This window comes from Arachis hypogaea, chromosome 14 (genome assembly GCF_003086295.3).
Source record: "Arachis hypogaea cultivar Tifrunner chromosome 14, arahy.Tifrunner.gnm2.J5K5, whole genome shotgun sequence".
Classification (NCBI taxonomy): domain Eukaryota; kingdom Viridiplantae; phylum Streptophyta; class Magnoliopsida; order Fabales; family Fabaceae; genus Arachis; species Arachis hypogaea.
Genome location: NC_092049.1, coordinates 90,190,167 through 90,207,256, shown reverse-complemented (window position 1 = coordinate 90,207,256; position 17,090 = coordinate 90,190,167). Strand labels below are relative to the sequence as shown.

Here is a 17,090-nt window from a genome sequence, read left to right as displayed (position 1 = left end):
CAAGCAAAGAGGATCGAAGATTGAACGCGAACAAAGAAAATTAAAGTTCAAAACTGAAGAACAATGATGAATGAGCAGAGAAGAACACATGTCAATGTCTCCATTGCCATCATCGAAGAGAAGAAGATGAAGATGAAGATGATTTAGCAGAGAAGAACGCACATCAATGTCTGGAAAAGATGAAGATGATTTAGCAGAAAAAAATGCACGTCAATGTCTCTTCCATTGCCATTATTGAAGAGAGGAAGATGAATATGAAGATGATTTTGTGTTTGTAATTTCAAAAATTAAGATTGGAATTTTGTTTTAGTGAAAGATGAAGATGATGAATTGAATTGGTTTTTTTTTTTAGTTAAGGATGAAAAGAATAATTTTTGTTAAAATATTTAGAAAAAAAATTATGATTAAAAAAATTTAAATTATTTTAAGCAACATTTATAAGTTGATGTTTATTAAAAATTTAAAAGTAACTTTTATAAAATATAATATATAAATACAGTAAATATTGTCTATTTAATTTATTAAAACAATATTTTTATATATTTTTTAATTAATTAAAAAAATTATAATATATTGATTAAAAAAAGTTATAATAATCTTTTTTTTAATAAATATTAAGAGTTGTTTTTTATTATTTTAGACAATATTTAAAAATATTGCTTAGAATACATGTTGGTATAGATAAAATTTGTTGTAGTGCGAAAAGAAGTTATATATTGCAAACGTGATTCACATGTTAACGTTGATATATGCAAGAGAGAGAGATATATGTAGAGGGAATAGAAGTAAAACTATAGAAGGGTAGTTGTCATCTACTACTCATACGGAAAGTCGGATATGCTTAATTTTCCTCTACCTTTTTCTCGATATATATTATTATGCATGGCTGGACAGAAAACTTCAGTTTAGTTTCCTCATCAATGCTATCGCGACAATATTGTTTACTTTCAAAGAAAAAGGTTTCTCTTATATTTTCTTTTCGTTCTTTTTGGTCAGCAGCTTCGTCAATATGAATCTCCTCATTTTTCCACTACAATGGGGCTTTCTTCTTTTAACTTCTTCCTTATTATTGGCTTTATCCTCAACGGTGGAATACACTTTTAACGTAATTAGCATTTCTGACTCTCTCTCTTTTTGTATCCTCTATTTGTTGCTTTCACATTTTTATTTTATATATTTAACTGAATAATTACTAGAGTGACTTTAGATTTGATTTACATCCTCTATATTGTCTATAGGGTAAAATCAATAAATAAACATCTACCCTTTACATTAGAATATATAAGGATATCTAAGTAAATAGTTTTGTAATTAATTATTAATTAAAAAATAAAAAAAATTAAAGACTAATAGAATTTATTGTTGTCTAAAAACAAAAATTTTTTTAGTCTTATAATATTTTAATTAAAAAATTACTTAATTATTGTGGAAAAGGGTAAAGTGGCCGTAACGGATAAGATAAATGAAAAGGAATAGAAATATTTGAATTTCCATAAAAATGAGATTTCATATTTTGCAGATTGAAAATACAAGCATGCAACGGTTGTGCCATGAGGAATCCATAGTTGTAGTTAATGGAAGTCTCCCTGGACCAACCATTGATGTAAGAGAAGGTGACACTGTCATAGTTCATGTACTCAACCATTCGCCCTATAATATCACTATTCATTGGTAAATAACCCTCTCCTTGTATATAATTGATGGAAATATTTTAATTGTTGTTGTCAAAAGTTTGCTTGGAATTATCATATATGAGAAGCGAAGCCCGTGTTCAAAACAAAGGGGAATGTGAATTTTCAAGACTTTTTATGAAAAAAAGTTAAAATTTACACTGTTTATCACATAAGTATATGTACTGACACGTTATTAAAATAAAATAAAACTTCTTTATAGTCAAATAAACTTCTTTTAAATAGTAAAAATACAACATATTAAAAATATTCTAATTAAATATTTCATAGGTTGTGTTTGAGGTTTGTTTTAGAGATCCAAATACAAAGAAAATGAAATATGTAACACTCTATTACATAGAATTTTACGTTTAAGTCATAAATTAATGGTAGTGAGACATAATGACATCTAAAAATAAAAAAATATACATACATAATATTTGAAGAAATATAATATAACTAGATGTCTGTAGAAAAAAGATAATAAAACAATAATCGTATCATTCATGAAGTGTTAAAGATAAAAGCATTAGATACATAACAAGAAGAACATAAATATATACAGAAGATTTAGAATAGATAAAAAAGTAGTAATAGTCTCGACTTGCAAAAAAAAAAGGTCGGCTAAATAATATTACAGCTCAAAGTATACAAAATATATCCTACTTCTCTATAATAAAATTTTTAAGGGGGATATACAAATACATGTCAAAAGTGAAGAATAAATATCTAAGTAGAAAATAAAATCCAAAACATAAGTCTTCACTTTCGCCACAAGGATTCCTACACGCTTAGAGAGGTGCGTCACATTCTGTATCTAAAAATCAACAAATTTCACAACGGGTAAGAAACCAAAGGTTTCTAGTAGGGTAATAGTTCCTAATAGAAACTATGTAAAACTACATAAATTCACGAGGTAATCCTAGTCTCCAAACTCACAAAGTTTAAACTTAGAATTCTTTCTAATTCAAATAGGGTCAACCTTCTAAATCTCAACTATACATATACCTACAGTCTCATTCGTTTCAAGTAAATCATCATTATCTTTGCTCAGTTTTAAGGTCTCTCAATCATGCATTTAATTGTTCTAATCCATTCATGTCTTTTCAATCTTAAACAATTATCATTATCAAAATTCAATCTTAAAAGTATCAGTTTATTCTCAATATTTAGCCTCAATATCTTTAATTCCCAATCTTTACAATGATTAGTTCAGTATCCAGTAGTAGCAAATACAAGTAATAAATAATACAAGTCAAACACAATTAGAGAGCATGTATAGCAAGTATTTCAATTAGCAATTAGCAAATATATAATTAGGTAAGTCAAAATAATATGCACAATCAAATAATAGAAAATAAATGCACATGATGCATGCCCATCTTACTGGCTATGAGCTCACGTATCGGTTAAACTACCAAAATCTGACACATCCGGTAGCTAACCCAGATATTGTCTCTTGATTGAAGAAAATATCTGGACTTATCACAAGCCAATCTCAAAAGGAGAGTGTCTTCTCACTTGTCTTAGAAGAAGAAAGCTTTGTCACTTTGCAATCAGATAGAACGTGGGCAAACAACCCACCACATCCCCAAAAGAAGCTTTCTAAGCTTATCACAAGCTAGTCTCAGAGGAAAAGTGTCCTATTACCTGTCTCAAAAAAATAGTGTCCTGTTACTTTCTCATTTGGGGTATCATTCTGTCTCAGAGGAAGAATACCCAATCACCTTCCCCACGTCACTCTATAACTACGAATAAGAAGGATGAGACCTCCGTCTTTGTCGGGTACAAGTGTCAAACCAAATATGCAAGTAGGACGAAGCTCACGACCTTGCCATGTAAGCAGGACAAACCTCTGACCTTGCCAATCCAGCCATTCAAGCCACAATCAGTTGACATCAATGTCTTTAACCAATTTCCTAAGTTATTATATTTATTAACCATAATCATTTATCAATTTATCAAACTTAGATTCATTAATCTCAATTCTTGATGAAGTAATTAATTTTGTTTTCTCATGAGAAGGATAACACCGCCATCCTCACTGTGGGCAGAATAAGGGCACCATTCCCACTTAACTCAGAGCAAATGGGACAGAGCTACGATCCTTGCATCTTACCCAGACAAGTGTTTAAAATTTTAATCTGGAACAAGTGGGATAAACCCCAACTTTTGTATCTTATCCAAGTGTCTCAAATCCTAAACCTAGAGTAAGTGGGACAAACCACAATCCTTACATCTTATCCAAGTAATTAATCAATAATCACCACAACTTATTAGATTATTTATTAACCCTATTCATTCATTAACAATCAACCTCGTTATTCTGTGATCGGGATGAAACCACCGTTCTTACTATAGACAGGACGATTCTCCATTCCCGCAATAATTTTCTCCGGTTAACTATGTGTTTATTCGGAAATTAATCAATTCAAGTTATTGGATTTATCCACACTCTTTTTAGAGCTTAAACTCCTCATCAATACTAAAATAGACATTTAGTTCCTTTTTAATATTTGGATGGAGTCAAATCGTGAGGTGGTCGCGTCCCTCACAAATGTCCTGCATCATCTGCTGAAGTTGTCTAACTATCCAGTGGTCGTAGATCTTTTTGATCAAGATATCATGTTTTCTATCCCATATAAATTTCTCTTGTATAAAGTAATTCAATAACATTAGTTAGTCGAAATAAAATATAGTTAATTAAACAACATTGGGTGTTCTTACCGTCAACTTTCGAAACCATCGCTCTCTGGTCTCAACAGAGATCTTCGTGTAGCTTGGCCTTGGATTGTCATACACAGACTTAATCACATTAGAGATCTCCTGTGTACATGCATTATTGTTTGGTGCAAACTTATTAATAAAAAACTTAAGATTAGCAAACACATAAAAACAAATAAAACTTACCAAATTCAAATAGATTGTGGATAAAAGATATTAAAATAGTACTCACGCCTGTATGCCATCAAGCCAAATCTCCATCCGTATGATGGACGATGGTGGAGGGAAATCTGGCTAGACGCATTAGAGGAATCACTTATTGTGGTCTCTGTCGCTGGAGTTGGAGGGGATGGTAGTTAGGGTTCGGGATCATGATGAACTACTGGTCTAGTAGACCCGCCTGTGACGTCACAGGGGTCAACAGGGTAGTCGGGGTAGAGAGCGATGACCGAGAAGTCCTTGAAGTACTGATAGAAATTAAACCCTCCCTCTACCACGACCCCGAATAATCCTAAAAATAATTATACAATGAATTAGAATAATCCTATAAAAATAATGCACTTTCATTGACATAGTAAATGAGTACAGCCTAATACTTTAAATTTAACATATCTTAACAACTTAAATCCTCTAGCTAAAAATAAAAATTAAATCTAACTCGAGCATAATACTAATTATCAACTAAAACATAAATTAGACATAGAGGCAGATAATCGAGCATTTGGCATGCAAAAGGATCAAATAACAAGAAATAGCACAACCAAATATTCTTTCAATATCAATTCACACAAATTAGCATCAATGGTACAACAATCAATAGCACATTGCAGAAATTTAGCTAAAAAACAATCAATCCAGTCCAAACAAATTCAAATTCAAATTCGAAAAACATAACATCATGTTGAACTATATAAACTAATAGTAATTCTAATAAAAAAATTATAATTATTCTCTAAATCATCTAAACAGCAGAAAATAATGATAACCAATTCCACTTACTAGAAATTAACATATAACTAAATCCTAAATTAACTTAAACAGAAAAAAAGAGATCATTGAATCTGAGCTTTAAACAGAACAAGAAGAACTCAGGAAAAGGAGATATAGTGGCAACAACAGCCGCTGCTAGTGGAGCGTCATGGCGGTGCTGGAGGAAGCTCAAATGGCAAGACAAACAGAGAAGGAGAGAAGGTTTTGCGGCTGACGATGGGTTGTGAAGGGGAGAGAATGAAAGAAGGAGCTAGTTTTGGTGAGGGGAAGAGGAGGCGGCAAAAAGGGGCTACAGAGGCGCTGCCGATGGCGGCGGGGAAGAAGAGAGGGTAGAGAGAAAGGGGGATTCAAAACAAAGGGAGATAGGGTTCATGCTTTAAATTTTAGGGATAGTTACCGTCGAATTTAGTGGTGGATAAATTCAACGGTAACATTTTGCGAGTGACCAATACGCTACGTCACACTAAATTGAGTTACCGCTGGATTTACTGGTGGATAAATCCGATGGTTATTAATCCGTGCCAAATTTCCGTTTTTCTCTCCAATTATTACTAGCAACTTTACTTTCGGAATAGCGAATCCGACAATAAAAGTTTGACACAACAAAAATAGTTTTCATTTTCGTCAATAAATTAAATCTGACTGTAAATTTCTAATGGTAATACACAACACTAAATTTGCCGGTAAATCTGATGATAATCAATGCTTTTCTTGTAGTGTTAACACTCAAGTAAAAGATCTTCTCGATAGTTGAGCAGGAAGCCAAGTAGCCAACCATAATGGTCCAGCTTTTGTGTATTGATTTTAAAGAAGGTGTTGCATTATTACTACCACAATAGGAGGGAGAAGGAGTGGAGGTTGAACATGAGCTTCCATGGCGACGCCTAAGAGGAACTCTAGATTTGTGGAGGGAGAAGAGGAGGTTGGGATGCAACCGTACGTCGTCATCACTCTCTAAGATTCAAATTGTTTTGAGCTTCGACGAAGAAGAGAAAGAAGAAAAGACAAGACAACGAAGGATGTGTGTGTAGAAAATTTTCTTATACGGAGAACGAGGGATGAATCACTGAATCATTAATAGGAATGACAATTTTTTTAGGAAAAGTATAAGTAGACAATGAAAATATTAAACAATATTAACAATAGATATATTGGATGTTCATTTCATTAAGTGTACGGATGGTTATTCTGATATTAAGATTTAGGTGGATAATTTGGAGGTGTAGTGTGTTTTTATTTGATTGGTGATTGTTCATGTTATTCAAAAAAGTTATTAATTACCTAGCATAAGTAATATTTTTGAACAATGTGAATAATAAAGTTAAAAGAGTAAATTAATCCTACATTTAATTAATAGCATTAAATTAGAGTATAGTGTCTTTTAGTTAAAATAGACCAATTTCAAGACTCGTTGTTTATATTGTTCAAATAAATCATTGGTTATCTAGCAATAAAAATATTAAATAATGTGAACAATAGATATATCGGATGTTCATTTCACTAGATATGCGGATAGTTATTCTAATATTAAGATTTAGATAGATAATTTAGAAGTGTAATGTGTTTTAATTTAATTGATAGTTATTCATATTATTCAAGAAAATTATTGATTACCTAACAAAATCCTTTTTTTTTTATTATTAGTTCAAGTAAATTAATTTATTTAATTATATTATATAAACTCCTTGTCCTGTGGTGTTATGAACTCGTGGGATTATGATAGCTTGTCTTTTAAAAATGATAATCGCATACTAAAATTAATTACTAAAATTATTTATTAATATATATATATATATATATATAAAATTTAATTTAATTTTAATATGTATTTATATTATAATATATATTTTATATTAGTGACTAACTTTAGTTATTAATTTTAAAATTTTAGTATATATATAATATAGTGACTTTCTTTTTCTTGAGATTTTGTTCATAATTAATTGGAGATTATTATTTGTAAAATTAATTAATAATTAACCAGGGTTTTGATTTCTTTTTCTATTTTGTTAGTGTGAGAAGGGTCTGGCTGTGAGTAGGTAGAGATGGTGGTGATGTTGGAAAGAGAAAAAGTGATGATGATAAAGAAGAAAAATTGATAATTAGAATAAAAATAAAATTAAAAAAAAGTTGACTAATTGTTAATCATAAAAAAATTTAATAGTAAAAATAAAATTAAAATTTATTAAAAATATTAAAATAAAATTTAAAATAAATTAAATATTAAATATGTTTTAAAATTTTTCTAAAATATTGAGAATAAAAATTATATTTTATTTTTATTAAAATAAAAAATTTAAAAATTTTCTATCTATATAGTCTAGTTAGATATTTTTTGGTGACAGTCTAGTTAGATATTAGTTATAATAAAAATTCATATACAATTATTTTTATAAAATTAATAAAAATTATTAAATAATAATTTAATAAAAAAATATTAAATTATTTAACTGTTATTAACTATCAATTTTATATAAAAATAGATACGTACATATAGGTTTTTGTCATCAGCTAATAAATACAATAATCCTTTAATCAGAATTATTCTCAAATTGAGCCTCAATATATAGGTAACAAAGTATCGCTTGAATTTATATGTAGGCATGGAGTTTATCAGCTTTTTAATGGTTGGGCAGATGGCACTGAATATGTAACTCAGTGTGGAATTGTCCCAAGAAACAGTTATACCTATACGTTCAATGTAACCGGGCAAGAGGGAACTCTCTGGTGGCATGCTCATTCATTTGATCTACGTGGCACTGTTTATGGTGCTTTCATAATTCGTCCTCCACTGGGTTCATCATATCCATTTCCTCAACCATATCAAGAACTTCCAATATTATTAGGTATTATTCACATTTTATTTTCTCTGTTTCCTGCCCTCTTCCTTCTTCTTATGTTATTTTTCTTTACGAAAATATTTAGGAGTCAAAGTTTGAGAACCAAAAATAATTATAATTTTTTTTTCTTTTATTTATATGCATTAATAAATGTATAATATTAATTTTAATGAGTGTGTAATTATAAATATTAGACACATAAAATTATAAATATTAAATTAAATAAAATTAAATAATTTTATATTATTATCTTCCTAGACTTTAGCATTACTCTTCCTTTATTAGCATATAACTTTCACATGTACTAAATTATTGTCAATTTGCATTATTATTTTAAATAAAAAAATAGTAATTAATTTAAATATAAAAAATAAAAATTTAAATAAGTTTTTAATCCCTATAGAAACATGAGAATAATTCCAAAAGAGTGAGAGGAGTTATTTTGGTCGTGAGGTGTGTAGGTTGTATTTGTTAACAATATTATCACCCATAATAATAGTATAGGTATTCATTATTTATCTATTTATTAATTTATTATTTTATTTATTGAATATATATTATAATAATAATAAATTTGAATTTTTTTTTGGGTGAGATAAATTTGATATATTTTTCATTATGGTAAGCATTTTAATAATTTCTCCATAAACTAGCATTTCTGCAACTTGCATTGACGTCAATTTCAAATTGGATGAATATTGTTTCTAATAATCCGTCTCCAAATTTCAGCATTTTATGCAACGAATATATATAAACGGGGACTTTTTAGATAAAAGAAAATTGACTGGTATTAGTTCAAATACAAAGAAAAAATTGTTGGTTATCTAATATTTTTAATATAAATTAATTAAACTATAAGTGAAATATATATTTTGGATATTTTTTCCTTTAAATTGCAGGTGATTGGTATAATGGTAATATCGTAGACATCGAGATAGAAGCACTCGCTGAGGGTCATGGTTCTAATTATTCAAATGCTTACACCATAAATGGCTTTCCGGGTGATCTCTACAATTGTTCACAAAATCGTACGTTGCCTCCCTCTCATGCCTAATTTGTAATATATACATATAAAACTTTCATTTACGTATTACCTTATCAGAAATAAGTTGCAAAACCGTTTGAGCTCGTTATTGATTTTGATAAAAAAAATATTATTTGTATATTAAAATTAACCACTAAAATTAATTCTTATGTATTTATATAATAATATATGTGTAGTTTAATTTTTTTTTTTGTTGTATTTTAACATTACCAAATTTATGTAAGTTGTACACGTACACTTCTAAAGAGACCCTTGTTTAAAGGATATATGTAATTAAACTATTTAAATATTATTCTAACTATTTTATTTTTTTTAAAAGATGTATGGTTAATTATAGTATTCACTGTATTAGATATATAATTATTTATGTATTTTTTTTATAATTTAAAAATTTTTAAAAAAGAGATTTCATGATAAAATATTAGATCTTTTATAGCAAAAAAATTTAGAGATCAATCATTATAAATTACAGTGATCTCCCAAATAATATTCGATCAAAATAAATTATTTATAAGAAATTGCGACATTATAACAATTTTAAATGATAATTAGCTTAGAAAAAATGAATTAAATTAGATTATATTCTGATAATACCTAATTAAGCGAACTATTTGAGCACTCATAAAATTACATGAAGTAATCAGTATTTTTATACTATCCATTTTGTGAATTAAAATGTGATAAATGTCATACTAATAACTAAAATTATTTTTTAAAATATTTTAAAAATTTGTAAAACATATTATCAAATTTTATGAGTACTGATATTTAAATAATAAGTCACGGTGATATTTTGACCGAAAATAAAATCCTTGATTTAGAATACGTACATATCATATACCAAAAGAAAATAACTTAATTAAGTAGTTATTATTATTATTAGGATAAAGTATATTTTTTGTCTTTAAAGTTTGGCAAAAAATTTTAAAAATACCTTTTAAGTTTTGTTTTGTTTCAATTTTGTTATAGAAGTTTGCGATTTATACCATGGCAGCTAATTTTTCAAAAAAATTTATGACCAATTCAATAATAATTTTATAAAAACAACTTTTAACACAAGTATAGTAAATCAAGTATAATTTTCATGTATTTTTGTTGGATTGATCTTAAATTTTTTAAAAATTTAGCTATCGTAAATATATTCGATGGAAATCGAAACTTTTTAGAACAAAATAAAAACAAAATAAAATTTAAAAATATTTTTAAAATTTTTACTAAATTTCAAGGACAAAATTGTGGTTTACATTCATGATTTGCATAAATTTCTTTGAGACAAAATTGTGATTTGGTTCTACCATTTATGATGTTTAGTCTATATGGTTTACATATAGTAAAAGGGGATGTGCATGTAACAAAATTTAATTTAGGAGATTTTTGTAACTTAGATTTTTTTTTTTTTATTTTATGTAAAAAAAATCCTATGATATGACTTTGCACTTGAACTGTATAAAATAAACCATTGTCTGTTCAAAAATTATATATATGTTTAGTTTTACCATTAATTCAACACTTGTATTATTTAGTCTTGTTTGGTATAATAAGTAACTATGCATGCACACCATGATTATTATATTCCAGAGACATACAAGATCAACGTGACTCAAGGAAAGACTTACTTGCTCCGAATGATGAATGCTGCACTCGATAGCCATTTTTTCTTCAAATTAGCAAATCACAGCTTCACAGTGGTTGCCGTTGATGCTTCATACACAGTACCATATCACACGGATATCGTTGTCATTGCCCCTGGACAAACCGTTGATGCTCTTTTCACAGCAAACCAATCCAACGGTTCATACTACATGGCTGCCTCTCCTTACAATGTCGGTGTGCCAGCGTTTGACAAAACGACAACACGTGGCATTGTCGTTTACGGCAATGATGAAAATGAAACCACCACACCACCCGTGATGCCAGTTTTACCAGTCGTCAACGACACAGCAACGGCTTTTACGTTTTATAGTAACCTCACAAGCCTAGTGGGGGCCCCACATTGGGTCCCTGTGCCACTTAACGTGGATGAGCGAATGTTCATCACTGTTGGATTAGGCTTAGAACATTGCCCCGAGGGTGCATCGTGTTCAGGTCCCAATGGAGAAAAATATTCTGCAAGCATGAACAACGAGTCTTTTGTGCTTCCTAAAGGAAGAAGGTTCTCGATGTTAGAAGCTTTCTATTACAATATGAGTGGCGTGTTCACTACTGATTTTCCTGACCATCCAGTATGGTTTGACTTCACAAACGAAAGTCTAAGTGATGACGCGGCAATCATGTATGCTCCCAAATCAACCAAGTCGAAGAGACTTAAGTTCAATTCAACGGTGGAGATTGTATATCAAAATACAGCACTTCTTTATGAGATAAATCATCCCATGCACATTCATGGTTATAGTTTCTATGTTTTGGCCCAAGGCTTTGGAGATTTCAATCCTAGGCTTGATCAAGCAAAGTATAATTTGATTAATCCTCAAATACGCAACACAATTGCTGTGTCTGCTGGAGGATGGGCTGTCATCAGATTTCAAGCAAATAATCCAGGTACCTACTTTGTATTCTCCCTTTTTTTCGGTTCTTAAGATTTGCTTTTTAAGTTCAAAAAGTAAGTGTCTGTGGTTGCATTAGTTTCATAAAATTATAATTAACTAATAAGGTTGGAATAGTATTACAGTAACTATGTAACACACTAATATGGCTAGCTATACATTCATTGTTTTCCCAATGTGTATATATTTTACAGGGGTATGGTTTGTACATTGCCATGTGGATGATCACTTGGAATGGGGACTAGACATGACTTTTGAGGTTGAAAATGGACCAACTCCTTCAACTTCACTCCCTCCACCACCCATTGATATGCCTGAATGCGATATCAGTGCCAACATGTACAAGTGCATTCTTGAAACCAACAACACGTCATGTTTTCTCTAAGAATTTGTTGTTAGTTATTTCGATTATCTTAATATTTTTTTTTAGCATTTTAAAGGATTTTCATACCATGCTATGATAATAAAAGGCAAAATTGCTATTTTCCTACTTTAGTTTGGTTCCTACCTTTTGCAAAGATAACGAACTTATGAATTTCGGAGACCCTAACTTGAGTAATGTTGATATTAGGTTGGGTTACTTGTAAAAATATTTCGATACCTAAGTCAGTATGTAGTGTTTGAGGTGATAAAGTGAATAATACGTTATCCGTTGAGTTTTTTCTTTTTTTTGTTCATTATTCTATTTTACCAATGTAACGTTACACTACAAAAAAAATACGTTTTAGCGATAAATTTTTAGTGGCAATAACATAATGGCCACTAATTCCTTAATTTAAGTTATGTTTTTGCGGTAATTATATATTTGCCATTATTACTATATGTTATAGTGGCCATTATTACTATTGCCAAAAAATTATTATCTTTTATTATTTGTAATTTTAATTTTTTTAAATTATTATAGTGGCCATTATCTTTATTGCCGCTATTCTTTATTATTACTTTTTCTTTATTATCCCTAAATCAAAATTGAAAAACGGAGAGAGAGAGAGAAAAAAATTGGAAAAGGAAGAGAAGTATTAACACCGGGTTAATTCGCGTACTTTCCTCCATCGGCGATCACCACCGCCATAACCGTTGCCATCGCCGACAGCTGCCTCCATCATCCTACTCCTTGGACCTCATTTCCATTCGATCTACCTCAGATCCGCATCACCGTCATCGTTTGTTCATCTCAGATTTACGTCGCCAAGGTCTTCCAGCCACCGTTGCTGCTCTTGTCACAACACCACACCTTAGCCGCTTGCACCGCCGCCATTCTTGCGTGTAGACGCACAAGATCGTCGCTGCCGGTAGGTCTTCTCCGTTTATTTTTTCGATATAGCTTTCAATATTTAGAAGCCTGTGATTCTATCTCTGTATTATTACTTTTGCTATGTTTGCTTGCTTGATCCTAATAAATCTAGAGGATCAAGCTAAAATCGAAATGTTTCAGATCTTAATTTTTTGTTTGCTCTGTCTTCTCTGTTCTTGCTTGCTTGATCTGCCATTCTTGCTTTCTTGTTCCGTTTATATTTAGATTTTAGATCCTAATTTTAAGTTTTTGAAATATTTTCTGTAGAGTTTCATTAAGATTATGTTTGCATTATTGCTCAGAATATAAAACTATTTCTAATTCTGTGGTTTTTCTAATTCTATGATTTTTAGAATATCATCCCTATACTTGGATGCAAGTTCAGAAAATGGATAACAATTATGAGCTGGTTAAAAATTAGATTGACTGATTCTGAACTAATTTAGAGCTTATTCAAAACTAGAAAACTAGTCCATAATCAATATTGAAACTACATGTTTTTCTTTCACTTAAAAGTTGAGTTATCCATAACCAATATCGAAAAATACAAAGATAAACATGAGGATGATTGGAGATATCTTGCTGTTACTGCTTTTCTTGTTAAATGTGTGGGTTACAGGTAGAAGAAACACCAATTTGTTACTTGATTCTATTTCAGTTGAACTCTGAACATAATTTCATGGAAAAAAAACTCAAACTTACTTCCATGTTGTATACTTTTCAGGATATCTATTTGTTTTGTTGTTGTTGCCTGTTCAGATGCTACACTTATGTTACGGGCTTTAGTTTTGCCCTTCCGCCTATGGTATATACTGTTGCTCCTACCTAACTCTTATCATAATGTTGTTCCATGCTTTTTAATCATTTGTTATGTTTTAACATGGCTCCCTTTCCATTGGCAAGTTTGATGTTGCTTTGTTAGTTCCTTTACTAGCCCCAGTTTTGTCATTGCAACATACCATTTCCCCATATCTAGGCCTTTTAAAGGTGAGAATTTTCTTGATGTGAGGATGGAAAATGTTCTGTACCACCTGTTTCATTCTTTTTATTGTGAATCTGAAAGTTTGTTTATTACAATACTCTTTATTAGTTTGTCTTTTATAAATATTTAGGCAGTTGTTTTGTAATTAGGTATTATTTTGTGGCATGTTTAGTGTGTGACAATGCCAAACTAGAATTAACAAGATTATGGCATTCCTATCTCACATTTCACTCTGCTCACTAGAATAATTTTAGATGTCCTTGTACATCTTTTTGTCAAATATCTAATTTCCTGGTTTAATTTTGTTTGTATTGTGTCTTTACTTGCTTCTGTAGAAAATACTCAATTTGGTTTGATATCTCAATTTGAATTTGAATGCTGCAGTTATAACCCTCTTGAAAGGAGAAAGGTTTGTAAGGGAGGAAGAGAAGGTGGCAAGAAATCAGCCCAATCACAAGACTTCACCAAGGCTTCTTTAGCACCGAAATCTCACTCTTCTCATCCTACTCGAAGAAATGAAGTGTCGTCTACAAATGCTGCTGAAAGTCAAGCTGCAAAGAGGTCCTCTTCTTCTGGTGGCCCTTCTTATGATGTAAAGGTGTGTGTCTTTTTTTTTTTTTACAATCTAAAATTTATGAAAGCAATAGTAAAGTGCATTTATCTTTACTAATTCAAAATCAATGTCGATAACTGAGCTGAAGCTATCCATCAATAGCCTTGAGAAGGAGCACAATTTCTACTTTACGAAATTGAGGGATATTGAGATACTCTGCCAAACACCAGAGATAGAACGCTTATCGGTATTGCAATTAGTATGATTCTCTGGTCTGTTAGTGCATTAGTCTCTTGATTAATAGGTTTGATGGAAGTAACCTGATTCATGGTTCAATTGTTTTTTCTTTTATTAATTATTCAATGCAGGTAAATGTAATTCCTAGTGGGAAGTTCAAATGAAGGTAAGTACAATGCTTTAATGTATTCATTCATTTATCACTCCAACATAGGTGATATGTTATTTAATACTGCTATGTATAATGTATTCATTCTAATAACTTGTGACTTGGAAGACATGTCTTAGAATTTGAAATCTCACAAGCATTCCAAGGAAAAACCTGATAAGATAATTAAGCCACGAAACTTCCTTTTAGGTATAAATTGAATAAATTATTTCACTTTTTTTTCTAAATATTTTTGTATAGTAGACCTTCACATCATCACTCAGCCTCTCTTTTCATTTGTTTTGTGCACACCACCAAATATAGGAGAATGTGTACAATTGATATTCATGAATAAAAGAAAAATTTAAACACAAATGGAGTTAGTATATAAAAATTAAAACTATAAATGCTTGCTGCACAAATGCTGGTTGCAGGGTGCACATGACCCCACACTAAACTGAGATAGCATTATATGAGAATCTCTATAAAAAATGAGATCAACTAATTGTATTTCGATGATAAAACTATGTATGTGTTTTCATTTCAATTTAAATCGAGCTGTGTTGGTTGCCGATAACATATGTGAAGTATGATTAGCCATTGATTAGAGATTAAAAAGAAAAATAAGTTGGATTGAATTTCAGCTTGTAAAGCAAAGGAAATACGTCAAGCTAATAGAATTATTATTCCATCAGTTAATCTTGTGAAACAAACTTTGTAAGCAACATTTCTATGTACTTTTTCATTTAGGGGCGTTGCAAAAATTGCTCCTTCTCTTATTGCTGGAAACTCCATTGTGCTCAAGCCTCCAACTCAAGTAATCAATCATATCCTCCATTCACATAGTTCATGCCATTGAAAGAAAGTGCAACACTTAATTCTTTTTTCAGGGAGCTGTTTCTGCTCTTCACATGGTTCATTGCTTTCACTTGGCTGGTTTTTCCAAAGGCCTAAGCAACTGTGTTACCGGCAAAGGCTCAGAGATCGGTGACTTCCTTAGATTGCATCCAGGTGTGAACTGCATAAGGTGAGTGAGAGTTTAATTTGTTCCCTTGTAAATTCTGATATGAATCATGCTGCCATTAAAAAAAATTGACTTTTACTTTCTTGGTGTGTGTGTGTGAGAATAGCTTCACTGGTGGAGACACGGCATTGCAATTTCAAAAAAGGCAGTGATGATTTCCCTGCAAACGGAGTTGGGAGGAAAAGATGCATGCATTGTACTTGAGGATGCTGATCTTGATCTTGGTTCCTTAAACTCAAGGATATAGCGGTACGAGCATATAGAACTTTTTTTTCAAGTATAGAATTTTGTGTTCATGTATATATACACTTATTTAGCTGCATTCATTAAGAATGATATGTAAAATGTTTGTAACCATTATGTATTTTCTAATGAAGTTGTAAAATGTTTCTTACATAGCAACATTTATCTCTAATCATAGACTTAGTGGCTTACTTGAAAAGAACAGTAATATAACACAATTTTTTATATATAATCCCTTATTTTGATCTTATTAATTTCCTTTATAATAGGATTATGATCATTATACTTTTTCATGTAGGCAGCCATGATGAATTAAGATATGAACCCATACACTCAACTTGCACAAGTGGAAGGAGATAATAGCTGAGTCTCTGAGATATTAGTGAATTTATTAATGAATGTATATAGTTACACAAGTTTATAGGTTTGTAGCATTTTTTGTTATTTAGATTTGTAACATGATTTATTACTTTTCAAGAAAAATTTATGTATCAATATTTGAGTTTAATAAAATATCTCATTTTGTAGTAATTAATTTTAGTATATTTATATTATGTATAATAATAATTGTTGGCAAAAATAATTGAGATTCTAAAAAAAAAATAGTTCGTTGCTTCTAAGAAAATAATTATAATATAACTAAAAAAAGTCTTAAGATTTTAGCGGCAATAGTAATGGCAACTAAAAGTGAATAATATTATAATTTTAGAATTATTTATAGTGGCAATATAAATTGCCGGTAAAATGGGTTTTGGTAGCAATAGTAATAGCCACTAAAAGTGAATAACATTACAATT

At 30.2% G+C, this 17,090-nt stretch overlaps 1 protein-coding gene across 1 annotated transcript; it reads left to right on the top strand.

Moving 5' to 3' along the window:
* The first annotated feature begins 914 nt into the window (after window positions 1–914).
* LOC112743477 (laccase-7-like) lies at window positions 915–16,824 on the top strand. The gene is made up of 13 exons (XM_072214203.1): window positions 915–1,105; window positions 1,520–1,671; window positions 7,986–8,230; window positions 9,124–9,252; window positions 10,848–11,807; window positions 12,007–13,104; window positions 13,831–13,911; window positions 14,473–14,888; window positions 15,010–15,044; window positions 15,777–15,843; window positions 15,917–16,053; window positions 16,157–16,299; window positions 16,592–16,824. The coding sequence occupies exons 1-6, from the start codon at window positions 1,010–1,012 to the stop codon at window positions 12,195–12,197; spliced, it is 1,773 nt and encodes a 590-aa protein (XP_072070304.1). The 5' UTR covers window positions 915–1,009; the 3' UTR covers window positions 12,198–13,104; window positions 13,831–13,911; window positions 14,473–14,888; window positions 15,010–15,044; window positions 15,777–15,843; window positions 15,917–16,053; window positions 16,157–16,299; window positions 16,592–16,824.
* The last annotated feature ends 266 nt before the right edge of the window (window positions 16,825–17,090 follow it).